At 44.8% G+C, this 23,342-nt stretch overlaps 1 protein-coding gene across 2 annotated transcripts in view; it reads right to left on the reverse strand.

Annotated features, from left to right (window-relative positions):
* ABHD2 (abhydrolase domain containing 2, acylglycerol lipase) overlaps positions 1-23,342 on the reverse strand; it is a 64,865-nt gene that overhangs the window by 30,338 nt on the left and 11,185 nt on the right. For both annotated transcript variants that reach the window (XM_075069686.1, XM_032806531.2), the window contains exons 2-3: positions 22,380-22,472; positions 19,270-19,470 (exon numbers count right to left, since the gene is read on the reverse strand). In XM_075069686.1, the coding sequence (XP_074925787.1) occupies positions 19,270-19,463 (194 nt within the window). In that variant the 5' untranslated portion in view covers positions 19,464-19,470; positions 22,380-22,472. The remainder of the gene's footprint in view (positions 1-19,269; positions 19,471-22,379; positions 22,473-23,342) is intronic.

Raw genomic sequence — 23,342 nt, forward strand, 5'->3', positions numbered from 1 at the left:
TTTGTACTCTTGAGCCTTTAACAGTCAATTTGCAATCCTCTGATACACCAGAGACATTACCGCCATCACTTCCTGCAGTTAGTAGAACAAGGTTTGAATATATTTGCTACAATGATTGGCAGTGCTGTAATGAGCAGCTTTGCCAGCTCAGAGACGAAAGAAAAGGAAATGTCTCCCTACTAAAGTCTAGTTAACACAGACAGCAGAAAGGCCAGGATCCAGAAGCTCCAGCACATTAAAGTTTTAGTGACAGAAGTAGAGTACAAATGCTCTTTCAGAAACCAATCAGACCCTTGTGGTCTACTGATGCCGTAAAAATGGGGCAAGCCACCTTTTAGTGTAGATCAGGTTTTAAGTGGTACAAGTTGCTTAAACTGACTTTAAATTAGTCAGCAGGCATGAAGTCGGTTAGAAATTTGGACCCATAAAGGCACTCATTGAGCATGAGCACAAGGCCACATAGCAAGTCAGTGCCAAGCTAGTTTTAGGACTCTGGGGTATGGCTCTCAGTCCCATCCATGCCAAGGCCGTTAGTATGCCACATGCCTTCCTGACAGGAGGTGATGGCTCAGTGCTTGTACAGAACTCTGAGGAGCACAGTGCTAGATTAGTGGCAGGAATGTTACTGGGCCACTCTGCCTCTCCTGTCGCTAGATAGGACTAAAGGGGAAAAAACCAAACACACAGAAAAAAAAACCACAGGACAACCTTTCATTACAGGGAGCTAAATAAAGCATTTCCTGCCAAATGAGGGAAGCATATCTGTACTAAGCTTATCAGGAGCATGCTAGGGCTCGATGCCAGGGCAGATGGCTTTTTATCTCTGATTTACTGTTCCTCATGAACCCAAGAGGAAAATGTGGAGATTTGGGGGAGGGGCAGGAAGGGGATGGTTTTATCCCTTTTACTAACACACTAGCACAGCTGGCAAGAATTCACAGTTAATGAGACACAAAGCTGTACAGGCATGAAAGGTCAGACACCTCACCACCATGCCAGGGGGACAGAGGCTCAGCGCATGTCTCAAAGGGATACAAACACAAATCATCTCTTAACATGAAAAGCATGAATATGATTCATTAACTAGAAGGAGAAAACTAATCCCAGGGGACATAGGTCAGGACACACCCCAGTTAGGAGCCACGTTCCTACTATGCAGGGCATGTTACACAAAGCAAGTTTAAAGAACAGCTGACAGCCTCCTGGGAATCCAAGAGTGACTGTGGAGTAACAGCTCTTTGATGTTTTCAGGAACTTTTGACATTTGCTTCCTCTTTTATTGCTCCAGACCATATGAAGCAAAGTTCCTGTTTTCTTGAGCAGAGGGTGGAGGCTTTGCCAAAAGAAGGAGGAGAACGTGGATTCTTCCATTCGACTTTGCTGCTTAAGCAGCAGCAATGACTCAGTAAAATGAGACCTGAATTAAAGTCTTTTACACCAATGCACTCCACAGCTCTGCCCCATCCTTTCCCCTCCCCTTTCACACCACAATCCCTTCTGCACTTCAACACCAAGCGTCCACCCGGAAACTAAGTTTTTTGTAATTGATAAAACAGAAGCTGGATATGTAAGGAAGACGGACACGTTCCTATAACCATGACTGCCTTGCTTGTAGCATCTTTAGATCGCCAGATCTAGTCTTCCTATATCTATACAACCCACAGCTCACTAGGGGTGCTACTGCAATAAAGTGATCACTATAAAAACATTTTGTGGACTCACTGAACATGTAGATTAGACTCTTCCACGAACAAGATTCTTCGATATCAAGTCTTAAATTATTGCAGAGAGGGATTTTATATATACATTAAAAAAATCTTAATACAACCTTCACTAGAGAATTACTGCTAATGCTTCAATATTAAAAACAAACAAAAAAGAATTAGGCACATTCTGTTAAGATTGCCAAGTGCAATGCAGCAGACGTACTATCAAAAATGTAATTCTTACAACTCCAAACATAGAAGGGGGTTGAACTCACAAGCTAAGAGGAGACGATGCCAACACTGATCTTCACATTCAGTTTCACACAGCCTATTAAAAGGAGTCAACTTTATCTCCTATTTAGTTACTAGCTTATTAACAAAGAGGCAGCACTGAAAGTACAAGTGGTTTCCTTGACCAGTCTGGCTGTATTTTTATTCTGTTCCGACGTATGATTAACTGCCAAAAATCATATCAGGTTCTGTTCCGAAGCATGATTTTTGGCAGATAACCATATCAGGCTGGCTTTCTGAGAGCACAGCTTCCAAGCCAATGCTGCGGCCACATGCAGGGCTTTCCCAAAAAATCAAGAGGAGCTGCTCTGGGGAAGTCAAATCAGCCGGAAACTGCAAGAGTGAGTGAGTATGTGGAAAAGAAGCTTCTCCTCCATCATGTGCTGTGCGGAGGAGAGGAAACTAGTAAGGAATAGCCCCAGTTCTCTCTGCCCCCACATCTTCCCCCTACCCCCAAAACCCAGCCAAACCGATACCTTTGCTTAAACCAGAGGTGGGCAAATGACGGCCACATCTGGCCCATGGGACCGTCCTGCCCGGCCCTTGAGCTCCTGGCCAGGGAGGCTAGTCCCTGGCCCCTCTCCCGCAGCCAGCACTCTGTGCGGTGGGGTTGCATGCTCCTGCCGAACAGAGCGGTAGAGTGCCCAGCTCCGTCTGGGCAGCGCGGCTGCCAGACATGCAGTTCTGAACGGTATGATAAGGGGGCCGGAGCCAAGTTGGATAAGGGGCAGAGGGTCCAGGTGGGGGGCAGTCAGGGGACAGGGAACGGTTGGATGGGGCAGAGGTTATGGGGGGTGGTCAGGGGACAGGTTGGATAAGTGTGGGAGTCCCGGGGGGCCTGTCAGGGGACAGGGGTGTGGAAAGAGATCAGAGCAGTTAGGGGACTGGAAGCAGTGAGGTTGGATAGGGGGTGGGGTTCCAGGGGCAGTCCCAGGAGGGGGCGGTTAGGGGACAAGGAGCAGGGGAGGGGGGTTGGATGAGTTGGGGGTTCTGAGGGAGGGCAGTCAGTGGGCAGGAAGTGGGAGGGGTCAGATTGGGGCAGGGGCCAGGCTGTTTGGGGAGGCACAGCCCCTACGCAGCCCTCCATACAGTTTTGCAACCCCATTGTGGCCCTTGGGCCAAGAAGTTTCCCCACCCCTGGCTTAAACAGACTGGAGCAGTTGCACTCTCCTCTAGTCACTCTAATAGCATGTGAATGGAGCTAATGCTAATGTATATATGAGCAGCAAGCATCAGGACATGCACAAGTAACTTTATTCCTACAAGTATTGATTAGAAATACAACAACTATTGTTAACAGAAACGTACAACTAGTGTTCACATATCTTTCTATTAATAGTACTGGATTGCAGAACAGTCTGCAAGTGAGTCAGTTTAAAAGTCTCAAGCTTGAGAAACTCGCTAGAGGGCTCTCTGAAAAGCCTTCTCTCAAATTATTTTTAGTTGAGACCAGGGTCATATTCAAATGCAAAACTAGTAGATTTACTCTAAAAGCTACTGCTTTAAATTTGGGGAAGAAAATATATTACTCATACATACAGATTTAATCCCTGCTTTAAATGCTGTTTTCAGCAGAACCTCAGCTCATAAGGCCTATAGTTCTTCCGTGATACAGTGCCAGAAACACACATGACGTTTTAATTTCTCACAAAAGATATCCCTCCCATTTGTTGGGAGGGAAAGCAGCATACACCAGTGCGCCTGATAACACAGATTAACTCCCAGTAACTGCAGTATGCATCCACTATCACAACCTATTCACATTGCCCACGGGACGGGAGTATGAAGAGGGAAAAAGAGTATCAGAAGAAAGGGCTGATCAAGTGGAGCCCATATCCCTCTCCACTGGAGAATAGACCATCAGAGCTGAATTTATTTATTAAGGAAAAAAAACAAGATTACAGCTACTCTGACAGTTTCTACAGGCCACAGTAATTCTGAAGCCCTATAAATTGTGGGACTCTCTCTTCCAATCTAAGATGTTGTAGAGAGTCCCCAAACCAACACAATAAAAAGCCTCATCTTCCTTGAGAAATGCCACCTCCTTTACCAATGTGATAAGAAATCTGCTTGAGGAGTACCTCAGAAGTACCCAAGAAAGAGAGCTGCTGCTCCAACTTTCTCAACCATTAACTCTTTGAAACCAGCCTACTGAGATGATCTGAAGGTACACGATATTCCTCCTACTCCTTATTGATCTAAACCAGTGTTTCCCAAACTTGGGACACAGCTTGTGTAGGGGAAGCCCCTGGCAGGCCAGGCTGGTTTGTCTACCTGCCACATCTGCAGGTCCGGCCAGTTGTGGCTCCCACTGGCTGCAGTTCGCTACTCCAGGCCAATGGGAGCTGCTGGAAGTGGCAGCCAGTATGTCCCTCAGCCCACACCACTTCCAGCAGCTCCCATTGCCTGGAGCAGCGAACTGCAGCCACTGGGAGCCGCAATCGGCTGGACCTGTGCATGGGGCAGGTAAACAAACCAGCCTGGCCTGCCGGGGCTTTCCCTACACAAGCGGCGTCCCAAGTTTGAGAAACACTGATCTAAACATTTTTCCAAACTGTGTATAAAAGCAACACTGGAAATTAAATACTGCTATTTTAGTATTGCGCATATACATCTACCCCCAAATGCTTTCGAGAGCTACAAAGGCAATAGCAGAGACTCTGAAAGTAGAGGACAGATTGAGGGGGAACTGGAGTCTGTTTCCAAATATATTTGAAAGTCCAGAAGATAACCCGTTTTTAGTCATGCAGGAGGACATAATAATCAATACATGGCCACTTTGCCTCATGCTGCTTTAACATCAGGGTGTGGTCATTTATGCTGTTGACTTTGTGCCAAGACATAGAGGGGCCAATACTGGAACTCTGCTTGTGACTGATATCAGAGTCAGACATGCAAAACTCTAACCTAAAACAGGAAACACTGAACTCTCCTCCAGTGCATTCCTAGATATACACAAGGACCCTGCACAGCTGCTCAGTGACAATGGGACGTTACAGTCTGTATTTCTCAAGAGCTCAGATCCAGTTTGACGTGTTTTGCCATTCTCCTATGCTTACTGCCCTCACTCCATCCCCTCAGCACAGCGTTGCAAGATACATTTGAAGACCCCCAAAACAAAAAAGGAAGGTGTTATACTGAGGCACATCCTTCCTGCAAGTGTACATTCCAAGAAGGCATAAAAATAGATCCCAACTGAAAAAACAGGTACTTCTACAAGAAGTAAAACAGAGAACGGAAGCCTCAACTGTGTTGTTTACAAAAGAACTGTTACCCTGTACCATGCAAATTATCCCTTAGGGTATTTTCAAGATTCTATCATCCAATTAGGAAGCTTTTAAGAGAAGCTACAAGACAACTAACTGCATACATTTGTTATCAGTCAGACATCTCTATACGAGGAGAGGTGCACTGGATCTGGGTGAATGCCAGCAGCAATGTACAGTATGTCACTACCCCAAGATTCTTCAGCAACTATGCACGTAACAGAAGATTGAGACTTAAATCTAGGACCATAGGTGGGGGAAGAATCTGGGTAATGGTAACACGCTGGGCAGGAAAGGTGGAACTAAACAAAAATGTGATTGAGTTTTATTGTACAATCTCATTTTATAATGCCACAGATTACTTGCTAAAACAAGAATGTGAAATTGCATTACTGAGACGGTAGTAAACAAGCTGTATGCAATTCCATGGGCATGGAATATGCAGAGAGAGAGTTGAAAACCCCAAAGCTATATTAGGCAAGGTGCAACCCATTGCTCGAGATATGGCTGATGAAACACAATGATCAGCTCTTCCAGCACTGAAAAAGCTAACTATTTTCTCAAAATCATGATATTCTGCTTTTGCAAAGAGATTTCAAATTCTGGTATCTATAGTCAACATTAGGAGGTACTTTATTTGGTATTTTTACTCATTTTCTGAGGTTGTAGTACTTATTTTAAGTTAGATATTTAAACACTGAAGAAGACGGGTGTCATGGTATAATTCCCCACTCTGAACCTTAGCGTCCAAAAGATGGGGTACCAGCATGAATTCCTCTAAGCTTAATTACCAGCTTAGAACCTGTAGCGCTGCCACCAACCAGGAATTCCAGTGCCTGGTACACTCTGGTCCCCCCAAAACCTTGCCTGGGGAACCCCAAGACCCAGACCCTCTGGATCTTAACACAAGGAAAGTAAACCTTTTCCCCCATCTTTGCCTCTCCCAGGCTTCCCCTCCCTGGGTTACCCTGGAAGATCACTGTGATTCACTCCTTGAATCTTTAAACAGAGAGGAAAATGCACCTTCCCCTCTCCTTCTCTCTCCCCCTCCCAGACTCTCCCTGAGAGAGACAATTAGCCTCTCTCTCCCCCTTCCCTCCTTCCTCCCCACCAATTCCCTGGTGAATCCAGACCCCGTCCCCTGGGGTCTCCCACTAGAATAAAAAAATAATCAGGTTTTTAAACGAGAAAAGCTTTTAATTAAAGCAAGAAAAAAAGTAAAAATTATCTTTGTAAATTTAAGATGGAATATGTTACAGGGTTTTTCAGCTATAAACGGTGGGAATACCGTCCCAGCCTAAGTATACAAGTACAAATTAAAATCCTTTCAGCAAAATACAAATTTGAATTCCTTCCAGCCAAATACACATTTGCAAATAAAGAAAACAAACATAAGCCTAACTCGCCTTATTTACCTAGTACTCACTATTCTGAACTTATAAGAGCCTGTATTGGAGAGATTGGAGAGAAACCTGGTTGCACGTCTGGTCACTCTCAGAACCCAGAGAGAACAACCACCAAAACTAACAGCACACTCACAAACTTCCCTCCCTCAAGATTTGAAAGTATCCTGTCCCCTGATTGGTCCTCTGGTCAGGTGACAGCCAGGCTCACTGATCTTGTTAACCCTTTACAGGCAAAAGAGATACGAAGTACTTCTGTTCTATTAACTCTTACTTATCTGTTTATGACAAGGGGCCTGGATGAAAGGGTCCAAAACCTTGGACTGGCACCAATTAGCATTTATAGCCCAAGCCACTGGGATTTCACAGGATAAGGCATATAATATTATCAAAATGGATAGGTATATTTGGGAGAGAAGTTGCTACACTTCTATTCCAAACAGGGACAGAAAGTTGCTGCTGCCAGGAAAACGAAGTGGGTTCTCAATGGAACTACTTTCCACAACTTCATCAGCATTTTGTTCCCTTACAAATCTTTGATTTCCACACCCAACAATACTGTTGGAAACCAGACTCACCAATCCAGCGAAGGCATCTGTTCAAAGAGCTACATACTCCCGTTTTCCGACAGCCCCATCCCAAGGTTTACTTGTTTGTAACAACTGATTGTAGAGGCCCAAGATTTTCTTGGACAACATTTTATCCAAATAAGTTGTAATAGGAAGAGCAAAAATATAGCCGGATGCTTGCTGGGCCTAACACTACTAACATTTAAGGTTATTTTCAAGAGCTTAGGTACCAAGAACATAGCCTCAGAGTTAAGAAGTAACTGGTCTGTCTAACTTTAATATGGGTCATATGTTACCTGTGAGAACTGGCATGTCAACACTACTGCGCTTGTGGAACTAAACAAAGATATTGAGCTCCTGAAGAGACTAATGCACATCCTACTTCATGAACATTTGACCCCCGGCTTTTTCTATGGCACTAGGAACAGTTCCCTAATAGAGGGATTCCAAGTTATCCTGCATTCTTCCCTGCAAGAGGGAATCCTTCCGCTTTACTTCTTGTCTCCCCATCAAAACTTGGAACGAATACAGTCAGCATTAAAGCAGCAAGCCACTCTACAATGGGGGGAGCTGGGGGAAGGGAGGGAAATCAACCAGCTAAGGGCTCTGGAGTAGGTATTTTTTGCTGTTGTTTGGAAGGGAAAAAAAAAATGTTCCCATGGCAACTATGGTTGCAGCGTCCAGTTGCTGACAGACTGTTCAGTGCTGCCTTCTTAATTAGAAATCTAAGACAGCAGCAAGCTCCATTTTCACTTCTCCCTTATTTACATGCAGCCCAGTTTACAGTTGCTATCACATATCCAGTCATTCGGATGTAACAGCTTTGGTGACCCTGTAAGTGCCACAGCCACAAGATCCTGCCCAGAGGGGGTGAGCCAGGACACCATTCTAGGTGCCCATCAGTGTGTGCAGAGCTCAAGATTTCAATTTTATTTTATTTTAGGTTCATAGTCCATTCCTTCTCCCCACCTATGCTATGCTTCCAGCCTCTGACCCCGTCACCCTAGATCATCACTGTCAATTTGAAGGTACTTCTCTGAGGATTGATACTTCTGCCTTCTGGTTAGAAATTATTATGCAAGCACTGATTGTAAGAGGGGTGATTCCAGAATGGCAGTTTGTTTCACAGCTCCAGTTGAGTTTTACATTTCAGCTGGCACAGCCACAAACCCTAAGATAGTTTACATCAGTACACACTGAACATGCATGTTTAGCAATCTTATGCCTCAACAGAAAGGATTAAGTAAAAGGATGCAGCACAGGGATCCCAGAGATTGTGCAGGTATGTCCATAGGCTGCCTATGTGCTCCCCACACCTCCATTTGAAATTCATGCCCACTTCATTCAGAACAAGATTTGAGGTTCTGCAAAATCCTATTTCTTGCACCCAAGGAGTCCAGGAAGCAGAACTTGCTCTCTGCACAGTGATTTATTCTATTTCACTCAAGCTCTTGGAGGCAAGCAAGCAGAGAGCAAGCAAAGAGCCTTTTTAGGCACGTTACCTTAATGTAGCATGCAAAATGCTCAGCTTTTCAGAAGACCCATTAAGTGGCTGAGCAGAGCTGAATTTAGAAACCTCATGCTGCTTTGCTTAGGGCAAGGACATCTTAGCATTAGTCATGTGTTTACACTTCTGTAGTCAGAAGTTAGAAACACTCACTAGCCTTGAATTACCAGGCTACCCAGAATAGTGCTTTGATGCCAAGATTAGGTTCCTTCTACTGGAAATGAAGGGAGCTAGCCTAGGAACACATGAGGAGCTATCTGCAGTTTAAATAACCTGCTTTGGACTCCTTTACAGGCCAACGACCACTATATCAAGGTAACATTATTAGAATAGGTAAAATGCAATCTTAGCCAGCCTTCATTTTAATCATCTCCTGCCAAAGCTTCAGCACTTTACTCAATGGATTTTTCCACTTGTTCAGACAGTCCCCAGTCTCACTGTGACAAGGCTACATGCACCAAGTCCCTCACACAAAATCAAAGCCACAGAAGCTGGTGGCCAAGAAAAGAGGAAATGCCTAAAAAGGCTAATACCATCTTGGAGAAAGCGAAGAAACCCTAAAGGTTTTGCTTCTTTCATATCAAGAGGAAGAAGAATTCTATAATCTGGGTATAGAAACAAAGATCGAACATTAGGTAACATCTCTCAAAATCCAGAAGCTGGATGCTTCAGTGGAAAAGGAGAAAAATCCACTTATAGTGAAACAAGGGCAAAACAAACTGGATTTAATTTCAAAAGATTATAAATTTATGCATCAAAACAGGGACAGCGATACTTCGTATTCTTCATCCCCAAATCTCAAAGTGCTTTACAAAAAAAGGCATGTAAAAGAGCTAAGAATTACTGTAAGTTATATTGCCTTGGATCACAGGCTGGAATAACTGGAAAATAAATCCAGAGCCTCCAGTAAGGTTACAACAGGGTGCAAGAGACAAACTATTTCTTTGTCCAAGTCAGAGGAATTGTGGGGTAAATTATTTATATACTTGATTGATGAATCTGACTAGTGAGTGGAATGTAGCTAGTTAAGACAGGAATGTATTGAGGGAAAGCAACTTGTTTTTCCTCTTTCTTGGTGTGATCAACTAGGAGTCAAATCTTTAAATGAACCCTAGCAAAGCTGGAGCATGTTTATGCAGGGGTCTTGGTGGTTGTTTTTTTAATCTTCTAAGCTGCCAGTTATGAAGGTAAGAAATAGCTTTACACTGATAAATAAGGTACAAATTTCTTCCTTTCAGAAATCCCTTCTAACTTTTTAGTAGTACATCAATTATTAAAATAACCACAAATTCTTACCTACTGAAGTTTTCAAGTGAAGCCAATCATGGACTTAAACTATAGACCAAATAGAGAGGGTCTTAATTTGAATGGTAAGCACACTGGAGTGAGAGCCATTTTACTGAGTTTGTACAAGGCAGAGTACAACACAGTCTGACTGAGGCCTTCAGTGATACTGCAACACAAACATGCCAACCACAACCACCAAATACCTCCTGCGCTGTGGAAGAAATATTTACAAATGGTACGTTATCAGGGCTATAAGAATCCAGTCAAAAGGTCATTTGACTCTCCATTTTTTAGACAGGCCTTCACTAAAACAGCTGAAGGCTTATTGTGAAGAATTATACTGTCTGCTTCTCTTAATGGCAAGTTTAAAAAAAAAAATCCTTGGGAACCATTCACAACACAGTACTGTGGTTAAAGTCTACGTTGGACTGACAAGGACAGTCCTGTGGGTACACATCCTTATTTATAGAATTGATGTGACCTTCAGCTTTTACTGTTAGTAACACACGACAAATGATAAAGGAGTGTCCATGCTATGCATTGTGGTTTATCACCACTGCTGCAGGAGGATATGTTGGCAGTGACAGTTAGCCAAGCATTATGTTCCGAAAGCGCCAGCACCTCCACCCTCTGCCAAGACACAGAAACAGACTATCAGTTTTCAACTTTATTCTGTACAACACTAAGAAATAGTAAGTCATCACAGGAAATGTTTTCAAACTCAACCCAGCTGGACAGAAATACCTTAATAGTACAGAATGAGTATCAAGTACTGGAAAAAGACAGCCAGAGTTTTGTTTAATACGGAGGATCAAGTAGTTGTGTAAGGACAGCATGGGAGCTGCTGGAAGTGTTGGCCAGTACATCCCTCGGCCCACACTGCTTCCAGCAGCCCCCATTGGCCTGGAGCAGTGAACCGCAGCCAGTGGGAGCCGCGATCGGCCAGACCTGCGGATGCGGCAGGTAAACAAACCCACCCAGGACTTTCCTTACACAAGCGGCGTCCCAAGTTTGGGAAACACTGCTGTACGGCAAAGAGCTGTATACAACAGAAAGCTGCTCCCACAAAATCTCAAAAGGCAATCAAAACAGAAGGGCCTGTGCCCAGGCAGATGTTTTTAAAGCCCATTAGAACTGAGCAGCACATGAAGGAAATAGGTCCTGCATGGCATGATGCAGAGAAACACGAGCTAGAGATCAGACCTACATAGTTTTGTTAGATTCCTTGCCTTCTCTCAAGAGCAGGCAAAATGGGTGCACCTGCAGAGAGGCTTGTTGGACATGACCCATTAGAATTCACTCAGGAGTCCATAGTGGGCCCATCATGGTAAGCCCTACCTGGTAGCAGGACTAGTTTTAATACTGTAGCTCCCTCCGACACAGTTAACGTGATGTGTGGTCTTCCAGTGGGAACAGGAACTAAGATTTCCCAAACTGTATTACAGAGTCCAAGGAGACGACAAAGGCTCCTTTTAGCTTCTCCATAATGCAGCTGCAGTATAAACCAAAGGAAAAGAAATACCCTGAAAGCAGCTTCTCATTCTCCAGCCTAAACAAGATACCATGCCTCTACATTGCATCAAGGAGCATTGGCAATCTTGTGTACTGCTCAAGAATGCTGTAGCATTTCATAGGCTGTTTACAGTTTTATTTCTCCTTTTGTAAGGAAGGCGAGAGACACTAGAACTAAAGAAGTCTACGCTGGCACCTGCACAGTTTCTGAAACCTCCTAGCCAATACTCAAACTCTCACTTATGACTACCGGAGTGAGACTGGAGCAGCCAAATTTGAATCCAAGCCCAACAGGTACTAAGTACCAAACTAATTAGTTCAGGGTGGTTTACCACAGGACCTTGTTCTGGCTCATCTAAAATGACCTCCCTGTTATGATCAAGTCTGCTACACATTACTAATACCTTGACCAACGACAGACATCCAAGGCAGCACATTATAACTTCTTCCAGTAGATGCCCTATAAATATCCTTTATGAAACTTTACACCACCCACAGACACCAATGTATTTCAATAACTGACCACTACAAATCAAAGCTGACAAGAAAGCAAGTCTGGGATTAATGGTTACCTACTCTAGTAACTGACTTACGTGCCCTGTCACTGATAGGTACATAGTGTTAAACTGATAACTAGCCTGGACTGGCTGAGTGCATGCACATCCTGTTATATAAACACCATCAGGATGCGAGAGCCTATTTTCAGCACCATATGCTTTGTGTGTGTATAATGGAAACTCAACCCCATATATCAGTGACCAAGGCAGTAAACAGTCCCTCTGGGAGAGCAAGAGGAAAATATTTGTTAGAAATAGACATGATTTGGTATTAATAGAACCAGTACCAACAAATCGGTTCCAGATTAAGGTTTGGTGGTTTGTGGGCAGAAGATTACAGGTTTCAGAGTATGCTACTTTTTGGGTGTTCAGCAATCTACTTTTCTAGAGCAACTCAAACAAAGCACACAAAAGTATTCTATTTTTATGGGAAGTGTCCGTGTTTAGTTACTCACACATTTGAAAATGGACATTCAGCAACAAAAAGACTTATCTATAGAGATACTCTGCACTTCATGTGCTGTACATTTCAGCTGAGGAGCTTAGTGCTTTACGAACATTAACCCTTACATCACTTGGAGGTGTTACTACTGTATATACATTGACAGATGGGTAAGAAGGCAACAGAGTTAAGTGCTTTGCTCCAGGTTACAGCAAGTCTACTACAGGGTCAAGACTAGAACCTAGGAGTCCTGTCTGCCAGCTCCCATGCTGTAAATAAGAGGCTACACTCCCCATTCTTTCAGGGTGGGGCTGGAGGGAGAAGTGGTCCAAGTTTAGGATTTTTGGTCTTTCTCCCAAGAAGACTGATCTTGGAAACTTTATCGTCATTACCACTTTGAGAATTCTTTCCCAGGTGTCTGGCTTGTGGGTCTTGCCCAAATGATCAGGGTCTAACTGACTGCCATATTTAGGGAAGGAATTTTCCCTTGGGTCAGATTGGCAGAGACATGGGCAGGAAAGAGTTTGCCTTCCTCGACAGTAGGGGTCTCAAACTCAATTTACCTTAGGGCCAGTGCCAGTCCTCAAATCCTCCCAGTGGGCCAATGTCACTCATGCTGCCCAGAACCTGCCCCTCCAACTTTTCCCCCTCCACCTGCTTAAAGCTCTGGGAGGGAGTTTGGGTGGGGGAGAAGGTCTGGGGTAGGGGATTAGGGTGCAGGCTCTGGGAGGGAATTTGGGTGGGGGAGAAGGTCTGGGGTAGAGTATTAGGGTGCAGGCTCTGGGAGGGAGTTTGGGTGCAGAAAGGGTCAGAAGTTGGGCTCTGGGAGGGACTTTGGGTGGGGGAGTCGGGGTGCAGGCTCTGGGAGGGAGTTTGGGGGTGGGAGGGGGTGTTTGGGGATGGGTAGCAGGCTCTGGGAGGAAGCTTGGGAGTGGCAGGGGGGTGTGGGAAGGCGGTGTAGCACTTAACTTGGGGCTCCAAGATGGGGTGCACTTCTGCCCCCAGGCACTGCCCCCGCAGTGCCCCATTGGCTGCAGGGGTGCTCGGGGTGGATGCAGCGCACAGAGGCACAGCCCTGCCCTGCCCTTGGGCCACAGAGAGGGTCCAGCAGCCACTGAAGCGAGCAGGCAGATGCTGCTCAGCTCCGCTGTGCTGCCCCTGAGGTGGGAGCACTCAGGGACGGCAGGTGGGGCCAAGGGAGAGACCCGGCTCCAAAACTGCTGGAGTCCCACAGGGCACATTGGGGAGGCTTGCGAGCCACAGATGGCCTGCTGGCCGGGAGTTTGAGACCCCTGCTCTATACCATGGCACACAGGTCACTTGTAGATTTAAACTTGTGTAAATGGTGGATTCTCTGTAACTTGAAGTCTTTAAATCATGATTTGAGGACTTCAGTAACTCAGCCAGAGGTTAGGTGTCTATTACAGGAGTGAGTAGGTGAGGTTTGGTAGCCAGCAATGTGCAGGAAGTCAGACTAGATGATCGTGATGGTTCCTTCTGACCTTAAAGTCTACGAGCTTGCTTCCTATTCACTACCTAGATAGAGGAGAAACTTGCAGATTATTCAACCTCCCTGGAATGATTCAAAAAGTCTTGTCTTAAACCAAAAAGGCTTCAGAGCCCTTAAATATTTAGCAGCAGATATTCTGCATCAGCTCAGCTGGCCTGTTGCATATTTGGAGTCTGAGCTGTCGGATACAACAGCCAAAATGAAAGCTATTTGGGGAGCTTCATACTTATATTAGCCTTCCTGTGAAAAAAAAGTCACTGCAGACACCAGAAATCAAGTTTGTGGAAACTGTCTAACAGAGACAGGAAGCACTTGCATTGCAAAAGGGGTTTCCCTCAGCTATGCTGCATCCCTCAGCTATGGTGCATTTTTTTTTGTGGGGGCGGGAGGGGTTTAAGTACAGTTTTATATAAACACAGTGAATTTCATAAGCAATATCCCCAAAAGCTTTAGCATTAGAGGCAAGAGAGAAGTGTTCCTAGTCAAACCAATGAAGTGGAATATCATGGTAGACTTCTGGAGAACACGAGCTGCTGAATGAAAGTATGGTACCAACCATATGGAAGATTGGAAAGTCAGTGATAGATGACCATTGGGATAGGGGAGTGGAGAGAAAACGCCTGGGCTCCAATCTCTAACAAATCCACAGGGGATTATTTATTAGCGTCCCGCTTTACCATCAGATTAGTTCACATGTCCCTGAAGCAGCCAAAATATACCTTCTCTTTCAATTAATTTGTCAACTGTTTGTGTTAGGTAAAACACTAAGTATTTGCTGTCTTTTCCTTGACCACTGTTGGAGAATGCAGAGAGGAGACGAGCAAAGGAACATATTTGCTCCTTTCAGGAGGAAGCAGCCAAAGGACGAAGCATGACAGTATGAAATAGTATTCTGGTGCCAGGCAGCATGGCTAGGATATAAAATTACTACACAGGCAAAGGATAAAAGGGTAAAAAACCCTAGGCTGTATTCCTGGGTGTGCTTTCAGCATGTATTTAAAGGCTTTTCACAGAGTCATTTGCCTAAGCCTGGCCATACGAAACATGTTTAGAGTTTTAATTCTTTGATGAGAAGTCTTGGGGGGAGGAGAGGTCTGGGAAGGGAATAGATCTCCTGTGGTTATCAATCTCACCCCCAAGAAATGGATACACACTAGCACAGCAAGAAAACCCACATACACCTCTACCCCGATCTAACACTATCCTCGAGAGCCAAAAAATCTTACTACGTTATAGGTGAAACTGCATTATATCGAACTTGCTTTGATCTGCCGGAGTGCGCGGCCCCGCCCCCCTGGAGCACTGCTTTACTGCGTTACATCCAAATTCATGTTATATCAGGTCGCGTTATATTAGGGTAGAGATGTATCAAAAAGCATAGCCCAGAAGAGGCACAATGAACACAAGCTGTGCTTGTTTAGGTCAGAGTCAGACAACAGAACTAATTATAGTTATAAAGGAACAATAGAGACAGCAGGTTGCTAACTTAACTGAACTTGTCTGGCAGCTGGTGATAAAAGACAGGTGCAAATTTTGGTCATCCCAGAGCACTGAGAGACTGACAATCACTGATCAGGATATAAGAGCCTCAAAGCAAGAGACACTGCTGCTTAAATTATGACTGTTAAGAACCTGCTGCTACTATAATACCAGTTAGAAGGTACTTCCATTTGATGAACAAGACAGAGCCAGACAATGAAAACAGTGAAATGGTGGGTAGGAGGACAAGTGGGGATTTTAGGAATGTACCACATTTAAGTCCTTTCCATTGGCTGGGTCTGAAGAGCGTCCACAAGAGATTAGTGGAAAGCTTGTAACTAACTTATTTGGTAATCCTGTTACAAGCACCACTGGCATCTACCAGTCTCAAGTATCTAGCTGGCAACAGGCTCAGGCAACTATGAAGCTCCTCACTAATTCACTTAACACCAGCTGAACTACCGAAGGAAGGTACTAGGTTTACATCCCAGTTTGTGGTTCATGGAATAAGACTGTCAAGAAAAAAAAAATAGAATCAAAGAGGAACATGCTACAAGATTACACTTAGTAAGGCACTGAACATGAGTGGCATGTCTGATGAAGACACTCTGGACTCGGGTTTCTCTCCGAGTTGGACAAGCCACAGCCAAGTTTCTAAAGTCAGATTCAGTAGCTTCATATATGAAGTGTACAGACCCTTTCTGTGGATGAGTGTAAATAAAGATTTTGAAAGTATAAATGCAGCTGAAGGCTGTGAAGCTGGGACTAAACCAACCCCTTAGAAATCATTTCAGGCATTTCCTACAGAGTTTTACAAGACAGCATCCAAGTTATTGTCTCATTTCTACCCACATGCGTTCCCATTTCTGAAAGCTCCCTACCACCAGTCGCTCACTCACTTTAATAATACCTGTTAACAGGCCACTACTTTTCCAACATGTACACTGAATTTGAAGTTGCGGCTGTCTGGAAGCCAGAGGGTGATCTTCACTTCACTACTATAGAGAAATAGCTGTACCAGTGGGGGATTTAACAGAAAGCTGAGTACAGACACAAAGGAGGAGAAATTGTGGCACTTCTTTTTTTTCTTCAAACATGAATGCAAAGTAAGCTGCATAATCAGCTTCCTTTATGCTCTAAAACAGCTAGTATTTAATGAAGCCTTACAAGATACTACAATGGAGTATGAGCACAAGTAATTTCCATATAATGTTGGTTAATTACTCTTGTGAATTATTTGCATGCATATTTATAGAGATTTAAATATTTGTTTCCTGAAAGTCTCCGGAAATGAAAGTTAAAATAAATTCTTGTCTATATGTATTTCATTCTTAAAATTAAAGATGTCAGAGAACCACACTACTTCTCCCAAAGGGAGAGTACCTCCTTTTAGAGAAGAGTTACAGGCTGAAGAGAGTCCCACTCAGATCAGAGTTTTGACATCATGGGTTCCGTGAGAACGTGGACAGTAAACAGTGCAATATTGCACAGGCTGTTACTATCATGTTAAGGCTCTGTGGAAAATTTACTTCTGTATTTCCTCCAGTTATTGCACAACAGAACGGCAACCTTTAAGTGTTGCATTATCTGTGTTTTTGATGTTTATATTCTAAAGCAGGGGTTGGAAACCTTTCAGAAGTGGTGTGCCGAGTCTTTATTTATTCACTCGGATTTAAGGTTGTGTGTGCCAGTAATACATTAACATTTTTAGAAGGTCTCTTTCTATAAGTCTACAATATATAACTAAACTATTGTTGTATGTAAAGTAAATAAGGTTTTTAAAATGTTTAAGAAGCCTCATTTAAAATTAAACTAAAATGCAGAGCCCCCTGGACCAGTGACTAGGACCCAGGTGTGTGAGTGCCACTGAAAAGCACCTCACGTGGCGCCTTCTGCACGTGTGCCATAGGTTGCCTACCCCTGTTCTAGAGGTGTCTTAGAAGAGGGAGGATCTAGACTTCAACAAAGATGAAAGTCAGAGACAGACAGGGAAGACCAGTGCCCCTTGCAACAGCCTGTGTTGAGTACATCCACCTGAACCTCACCTTCCTCTAGGGCACTGAAGTTCACAAGTCATGTGCTTACAAAACTGCTGACCAGCATAATTCTGTGTACGTGAGCAGAGTCACTGGAGTAGAACCTCTAATCCCAGAGAGTATTTGTTAATATACTGTACTTGACCAATCATTGTTCCCTGACAAATATTTCTTGCAAATCTGAGAACAGATGGATGGTCTTGGGCTGCAGCACTGGATTGGGATTCAGGGGATGTAGATTCAATTCTCAGTTCTGCCACAGGTTTAGTGTATGAATTTGAGAAGTCACTTAGTTGGAGCCTCAGTTCCCAATCTGTAAAATGGATATAATACTTTCTTCCTCCCACCCTTTATTCTGTCTCTTTAGACTGTAAGCTTTCAAGACTCAGGCTGTGAACCGTTGTGTTTGCACAGCACCTAGCACGAGACCCCAATCTTGGTTAAGGCTTTTAGATCTTATTGGAATACAAACAGTGTTCCTGGTATCACAGATGCAACTAGACTTTTCATACTCAAATAAAAGTTCAGGTTTATTCAGTAATCCCTGAATTCTCACAGATTGAATCAATCAATACAGTGTTTCAGAATAAAGACCTCAAGACATTATCTGTTCCTTGTGTATAATCACTTAAGAAGCTTTAAACGGAAGTCAGTTTCCTTCCAAAGCCTCACACACAAGTTAATGTAAATTCTTCCTCAACGCAACAGGCCAGTATTAAGCATTTGAATTTACTTCTTTCTTGTTAAAAGTTACGTTGACTTTGCAGACAGCAGAGTAGGAAAAGTTTTGGCCTGATACCTTAAAAGGTCACTTCTGCAGTTAACTGACAGATGCTAGTTTTACACGCCTTTCTCTCAAAGAAGAACTGGCAAGAACCGACATTTCATTGCTTTCTTATTTATTAGACTGCTATGAAAGAGATCTGCTTTGCTCAACATTTTGATGGTTTCACCCATCTTGAAATGAACTGCAAGCACTCTGACAAATAGATTGAAAAGCTCTTATACTGTAAGTTCTATAAGTGTCAAAATGCTCTGTTAGTCACTGGAGTGCAGGACGTCATAACAGATATTCCCTACACCTCCCATAGGAAGAAACATGTTGTGCTGGGTCCTATTTTTCCATAGTGGGGAACACGTCCCAGTGATGTAAGCCAAGACACTGACTGGGTCAGGGACTGCCCTTCCATGCATTTGTACAGCACACAACACAATGTGTCTATGTCTATACTGCAGCTGCGAGTGAGCCTCACAGCCAGGTAAAAAGACTTGTGTTAGCGGCACTCACACTACCGTGCTAAAAAGAACTGTGTGGACATTATGGCACCAGTGGCCGCTCAGGCTAGCTATCAGAGCTTGGACCAGGCAACGGGGTAGGCCTGAGCTTGTTTGGCTACCTCGGCTCAGCTACTTTTAGTGTGCTAGCTCAAGCCCTACTAGCCCAAGTGTGACTACCTGAGCTGAGGCTTAGATCCTGGGGACCCTGGGGAATACTGTAACAATCATTTGGAGGGGCTTTTTTATGCCAACAAAAATAGGTCCCTGCTGTTAGTTCTGCATCTCCAAAGAATACCCCGCCATCTATTTATACCCAGGTTTACGGTGTTCTTGTACAACTGTATGCAGTGAGGTGAGAATACCTAAGCTCAACTTCTCTTCATTGTATAAAAGTTCGTTAGTTATAAGGCTGTATTTATCACTCACTCTTTGGTCAGAAGCGGGCAGGATTTGAGCAAGAAGCGTGACAGAGCAGTGTCCTGGTAAATGAGATCAGGAGGGGCAGTTGGGCTCTTTAGATTCAGGCAGCGAACGATGACATAGAGAACAGCGGCGACTGCAGCGAGTTTCACCCCATCGAACACTGCTGGCAGCTCAGGGGTTTCCAGCATTGCATTCATTTTAAATCTAGAGACAAAGAAGAAGTTTAGCCTTTTTGCAACATATTGACACATCTACACAAGTCAAGCTGCAGTATGAAATACAGAATCCCACTGATAGTGCTACAAGGAATGCTTCGCTGCACAAATAAATACTCCCATTACAGGGTCCATTCAAAACAAGTCACATCTGGAGTTGCCTTGCATTCTATGACTCTAAAGGGTCATCTCGCGTAGCTCTGGTACAGACAGGGGGATCAGTTAGGGAGGGAGATTTATTCCTATTCAGTGTTGCATTATGATTTCAGTAATGTGGGTATCTTAAGCATCAAACACTGCCAAGATCCCAAAACCACTAGCTGACCGCAATATGTCCAAAGAATGTCCAGCACAACTGAAGGTGGGAGTGGTGCCATGTTTTGGGAAAAGATGAGAAACCAAGACATGCCCAATTTCTCCTCATAGTAGATCACGCCATAGTTCCACACAACGTCCCTAGAACTGTCATACCATCGTATAACTCCACACCAGCCTGGAAGGGGCGAATGAGGCTGAGAAGGGGGAAGTTAACCAGGTAGACCACAGCTGAGGGGAATCTGATGGACTAAAAAATCCCCTGAATGAGGACAGAGCCCATCTGGAAAGGTATAAGAGGGGCTAACATAGAAACCAGGAAGCTGGCAACAGAAAGGGGCTGCAGGGAAGCAGTCTGCAGTCACTCCTCGGGGGAAGGGAGGTGTGTTTGGGCCTAGAGTTTTAATCTGAAGCAGGAGCAGCAGAAGCTCCCTAAAAGTAAGTAAGTAAGTGTGTGTGTGTGTGTGGCGGGGGCCCTATCGGCACCCACACTATGGCTCTGGCTCCACACCACCCTTTCCCCCAAGGCCCATTCCCTGCTCACTCCACCCCACCCCCTCCTCTGCCCCCGCCTTACAGCTGGTAAGAAGTGTGAGGGTGTAGCCCTCCCACTTTTAAAAGTGATGGGGCCATGGTCCTCTGCCCCCTCTTGTTCTGGCACCCCTGATCTGCAGTCACCCCCTGGGAGGAGAGCATTTGGGCTGACAAACCCAGAGGGAAACCAGAAGATGTAGGAAAGGCTCAGGAAAAGACAGCAAGGTTTAGGATGGTGCAGACCTTGGCTGCTGATTAGAGGGCCCCTGAGCTGGAACCAGGAGTAGAACGCAGGCCTGAATTTGCCTACCAGCCACTAGGGAATGAGAAGACTGGACAGGGAATGAGAAGACTGCTTGGGACCCTTTGTATGGAAAGGCGAAAAAGTTTTCCTGGAAGGGACGCACAGGGACCTGGCCGGAGGGCCAAGCCAAGTCAGATAGAGTGCGAAAGAGCAGCAGGACATGCAGCAAACAGCAGAAAGGAGTGTTGGACCGGCGTGGAGCTAATCCCCAGACACGGCCAGAAGGAAGCACCCTAGCAGTGAGCGGACTCAGGGACAGTCTAAATCCTTCAGATTGCTTGAGGATAGGAACACTGGAATGTGTGTTTGGTAATGGGATACCTATTCTTTAGAAATACCAAACACCCCAGAGGAGCAGTCTGGGTCAGTGGATTTAGAGAGAAGTTTGACATGATGACACTACCATGAAATAGCATCGAAGTAAACTCCTTCTCACACTGAACTATAAGATTCTTTACTTTAATCTATCATGTTATCTGAACCCTCCTTATCGTTAAGGCTATATTTTAGTCTTGGGTATTTTTAGTAAAAGTCATGGACAGGTCACGGGCAGTAAACATAAATTGACATCCCATGACCTGCCCATGGCATTTACTATAAATCCCTGACTAAATCTTGGGTGCTTGGGGGGAGGGGACCAGGATCCCCCCTGGCGCTGAGGGGGTTTTCGAGGGGCTGGCAAGCTCCCTACCTGGCTCTGTGCATCTCCCTGGAAGGGACGACATGTCCCTCGGCTTCTAGGCAGAGGCATGGCCAGACGGCTCCATGCGCTGCCTTCACCCAAAGCGCTGGCTCAGCAGCTCTCATTGTCCAGGAACCATGGCCAATGGGAGCTGTGGGGATGGTGCCTGCGGCAGAGGCAGCATGCGGCGCCACCTGGCTGCACCTACACCTACAAGCTGAGGGACATGTCGTTGCTTCCGGGGAGCCCTCCAAGGTAAGCACCACCCGGAGCCCTCACCCCATCCTGTGCCCCAACCCCCTTTCCTTAGCCCTGAGCCCCACCCCACCCAAAATCCTGCTGCTGCGGAGTTGGAGGGGGGGGGGGGCACGGTGGCCCAAGACTGCCTAGCAGTGGCCGGTGCGACTGGCCACTGCAGAAGTCATGAAGGTCCTGGAAAGTCATGGAATCTGTGACTTCCAAGACCTCCGTGACAAACTCGCAGCCTTACTTATCGTTGCCCAGGACCATAAGGATTGCCAGACTGGATCAGACCAGAAGTCCATCAAATCCAGTAACCTGACAGCGCCAACACCACAGGCTTTGGAGGAGGTGCCAGAAACCATGCAGTAGGCAGATATGGGATAACCTGCCCTCATAGTAAGGAATCAAACGCCAGCTGAATGTGTTATTTTTTCACTTAGGCTTACTGTAGTTCTGCAACCAAGAGACAAGATTACGATTAAAAACCCAGAGCCCTACACAAACTTCTTAGATACAAGATTATGCAAAGAAACACAAGGATCACACACTCTTCATCCCTCTGTATATGACAGAAGCTATGAGAGTCTCCAACTTTGGCCTAGCCTCTGCTCCAGAAGCAGACATGCAATCGTCAGCCTCTGTGCAGAAATCACAGAAATGCGGAACTAGAAGGGACCTTGATACTAGGTCTCCAGCTAGCTACTGTTCTGGAAAAGCAATCCATTTAAGCAGACCTAGAGCTAAGTGGGCAATTTTTCCTTAGCCCTTCTCTCCCCATGCTAAATATTAACTCATCCAAAGAAATGAGACAAATATTTACCAGTGTTGCTTGTTCTTCAGAGCTAGAAGAATTCAGGCAGTTCTCAAAGGATCCCAGTTTTACTGTTCAGATCGATGTTCTAGTAGAATTACCCTAAAATAAAACCACAAAGATCACATTACCACCACTTCCAGTAGAGAGATATGCAGCCTAACAGAAAGAACACAAATGAGTGTGTAGAGGTCCCAATGCAGACAAGAATGTCTGCAAGCAAAAAGATAATGGTAATTAACTTGTGTCTGAAAGTCATGGTGACACAGTGTACTCTCTGATACATCTGCTTCATGGAAGCCCTCTTTCAAGCACAGTTACTTTAGTTGATCTACCCTGCACAGCAATTCTTGAACTGCACAGCATAAGTATTTTCACTGCAAAAGACAAATCTCACTTTCATTGAAGCATCCTGTAAATTCACACCGTGCTGGAAGTGAGAAGCACTTTTCAAACACAAGTCAGCCTTGCACTTGAGAAGACAGGACATATGGGAAGTGGTACTGTGCAGGGATCATACACACTCCCAGGATTTCCTGCCATTGCAAGGGTCTACCAGGCCTCTTCTCAGCTTTCTGTAGACTGTACAGCACCAGCACTGTGAAAGTGCTAACCTGTCAAACTGCAAAAATCATTTCCATTGCTTTAATACAGGCTTAACCAAAAGAACTCTTACTTTAACAGATGGAAGCTCATTTACAAACTCAGTTTGGCTTCCACACTTGTGGTATCACAACTTACAGCATATCATTCTTCAGCAAGATTGTGACAGCAATCAGGAGGTTCAGACATGCCCATTTAATTAACACTAGTACACACGTGTGCCAACACTCATGGCAAAATCTGGTATGTCATGACATTGCATTAAGGCAAGTGAAAAGGATATAGCTTCAGAGGCGAGTCACTTATGCTTCGCTATTGGTTCTTCCGATCCCTGATAGACATAATACGCTAATTTGGAATCCAAGCTTC

This window comes from Chelonoidis abingdonii, chromosome 9 (genome assembly GCF_003597395.2).
Source record: "Chelonoidis abingdonii isolate Lonesome George chromosome 9, CheloAbing_2.0, whole genome shotgun sequence".
Lineage (NCBI taxonomy): Eukaryota > Metazoa > Chordata > Testudines > Testudinidae > Chelonoidis > Chelonoidis abingdonii.